The sequence below is a fragment of the Sinocyclocheilus rhinocerous genome, unplaced genomic scaffold (genome assembly GCF_001515625.1).
Source record: "Sinocyclocheilus rhinocerous isolate Xijiao unplaced genomic scaffold, SAMN03320098_v1.1 scaffold1870, whole genome shotgun sequence".
Lineage (NCBI taxonomy): Eukaryota > Metazoa > Chordata > Actinopteri > Cypriniformes > Cyprinidae > Sinocyclocheilus > Sinocyclocheilus rhinocerous.
Genome location: NW_015664009.1, coordinates 326,967 through 330,001, shown reverse-complemented (window position 1 = coordinate 330,001; position 3,035 = coordinate 326,967). Strand labels below are relative to the sequence as shown.

Here is a 3,035-nt window from a genome sequence, read left to right as displayed (position 1 = left end):
TTAAAGGGGTCATCGGATGCAAAATTCACTTTACATGTTGTTTGAACATAAAAGTGTGTTGGAAGTGTGTGTACACATCCACCCTATAATGATAAAAATCCACCCAGTGTTTTTTTTTTAAATCCCTATTTTAAAATTCCCTTTCTCAAATCAGGCTGTTCTGAGATTCCTGGCAGAATGAAGTAGTCCTGCACAGACCACTCCCACGATAGTTGATTGACAATCCGTCTTACCTTAGACCCGCCCTGAGTGAGCTTTGGCTTTTGGGTTTTTTATGAATCTTTGCAAATCACGGGAAGTTTACAGTCTGCTCATCACCCGTTAAAGACGTAATCAAACAGACGATGAACACTATTAACAGCAATTATTATTTGATGCAAAAATCAAATGATAAAAAGGGTGTTTTTTACGCTACCATTGAGAAATTTTAACCAAAGTATGTTATAGACCTTTCATTAAAACCCTAAAGAATCATATCAACTTGTTGAAAATGACACCTTTAATAAGCATAAACATGTATGGAACACAAATAGGTAAAATTGTTCGCTTTTGATCACACATTTCAATACTTTTGAGTACTATTTGGTAGTATCCCTTATGAAAATTAACCATGGTTTTACTACAAATAAAACCAGAAAACCATGGTTACTATAGTTAAACCATGATAACCACAAATTATTCATGGTCTTGCTACACTAACCATAGTTTTTAACCATGGTATTTGTAGTAAAACTGTGGTTATACAAATGGTAATCAATACGCAAAAACTACAGATTACAGATACAGATAGAACTAAATATACAAACTACAGATTTACTATAATAAAACCATGGTTCATTTTGTAAGAAGTGCTGCTATTCTAACTTTTCAATAATAAGTATCAATGTGTAGCACACACAAATATTTTTGATTACACATTTCAGTACTTTTAAGTACTGAATAAAATTATTATCATTTGGTGTTAGCATGCCGAGCTAACTCTTCAATACTTTAATAAGCATAATAGTGTGGCACACAAATATTGTGTTAAATATTTTTTGATTTCATATTTCAACACTTGAATTCTAGATAGCATAAGGTAAATCTAGCATTATGTTGCGTCATCATATCCCATCCATCCCATCTCTTCTCTGTCTTTAGGTATTCATGTCCATGGATGAGCCTGACGCAGGGGGTCACGACACCTCATGTGAGGGAGGAAGTACTCCCACCTTAACCACTGTGGTTACCCCGGCCATGTTAGCTCCAGACGAGAGGCCGCTGGTGGAGTTTGACTCTCCAGACTCAGGCCTGCCCTCCTCCAGGAACTACTCCGTAGCTTCTGGACATTCCCAAATCATGTCCAGCATCGATGACGGACAGAGCATGGAGGAGGACACTACACCCACTGGGGTACTGGAGGAGCAGGGTGGACGGGACTCTCTGAGTGAGGACAAACTCTGCAATCAGCTGGACAAACTTACAACCACCACTGAGGGCACTGCACCATCCTTCTCCTCTTATACGGTACATTAATGCACTGTTTAAAGGGATAGTTCACCCAAAAATGACAATTCTGTCATTAATTGCTCAGCCTCATGTCGTTCCAAACCTGTAAGACCTTCGTTCATCTTCGGAACACAAATTAAGATATTTTTGATGAAATCCGAGAGCTTTCTGACCCTGCATAGACAGCAAGGGTACTACCACGATCAAGGCACAGAAATGCAGTAAGGACATCGTTTAAATGGTCCATGTGGCATCAGTGGTTCAACCATAATTTTACGAAGTTACAAGAATACTTTTTGTGCGCAAATAAAACTAAAATAACGACTTGTCTATTTTGGAGAGCAACATTGTTTACGTTCAGATCAAAGCATTCACATGCGTCGTGATTCTCTCCAAAAAGGCGCTATAGGGTGACGCGGAGGAGACGAATTGTTGAATAAAGTTGTTATTTTTGTTTTCTTTGCACACAAAAAGTATTCTCGTAGCTTCGTAAAATTATGGTTGAACCACTGATGTTACATGGACTATTTTAACGATGTCCTTACTATGTTTCTGTGCCTTGATCGTGGTAGTACCCTTGCTGTCTATGCAGTGTCCGAAAGCTCTCGGATTTCATCAAAAATATTTTAATTTGTGTTCCGAAGATGAACGAAGGTCTTACGGGTTTAGAATGACATGAGGGTGAGTAATTAATGACAGAATTTTTATTTTTGGGTGAACTATCCCTTTAAGCTGATACACCATTACAGATCTACATTTATCACAGTCAAAATTGTAAAGGTCAATGATTTATTTTTGTCAATTGTTTTGTCAATGTGCTTGTGAGCAGATTGAGCTGTTGGACACGGTGGCTCTGAACTTGCACAGAATAGACAAAGATGTCCAGCGCTGCGATCGTAACTACTATTACTTCACTACCAGCAACCTGGAGAAACTGCGAAACATCATGTGCAGGTCAGTAGAGGACCGTGTTGATCTCTGTGATCTGTTGTCTTCTCATTCGGCTGTGTGTGTCTCTCTCAGAATAGCAGCTCATTGAATTTCAAATCAGTCAGTCTGTTAGATTAATTGAAACATAAATCACAGACTGTAACTAATTTTCTAAATCGGCTGAACTGAGGCTAAGTCTATCTCAGTCTCTTATGTCTTTGTCCTTGTTTTATGATCCAGTTACGTGTGGGAACATCTGGAGATTGGCTATGTGCAAGGCATGTGTGACCTTCTAGCCCCACTGATGGTCATTCTGGATGATGGTGAGTGAGACACTGAAACATAATAGACAAACAGACATATAGTCTTCTTAACAATGTTTCACGTCCTTGACTTGTATATTTATTATATGTGACCCTGGACCACAAAAGCTGTCATAAGGGTAAATTTTTTGAAATTGAGATTTATACATCATCTGAAAGCTGAATGATGAGATTTATACATCATCTGAAAGCTGAATGAATAAGCTTTCCATTGATTTATGGTTTGTTAGGATAGGACAATATTTGACTGATATACAACTATTTGAAAATCTGGAATCTGAGGGTGCAAAAAAA

At 38.1% G+C, this 3,035-nt stretch overlaps 1 protein-coding gene across 3 annotated transcripts in view; it reads left to right on the top strand.

Annotated features, from left to right (window-relative positions):
• LOC107729122 (small G protein signaling modulator 2-like) overlaps nucleotides 1-3,035 on the top strand; it is a 57,048-nt gene that overhangs the window by 42,033 nt on the left and 11,980 nt on the right. For all 3 annotated transcript variants that reach the window (XM_016539506.1, XM_016539505.1, XM_016539504.1), the window contains 3 exons: nucleotides 1,141-1,506; nucleotides 2,318-2,442; nucleotides 2,659-2,741. In XM_016539506.1, the coding sequence (XP_016394992.1) occupies nucleotides 1,141-1,506; nucleotides 2,318-2,442; nucleotides 2,659-2,741 (574 nt within the window). The remainder of the gene's footprint in view (nucleotides 1-1,140; nucleotides 1,507-2,317; nucleotides 2,443-2,658; nucleotides 2,742-3,035) is intronic.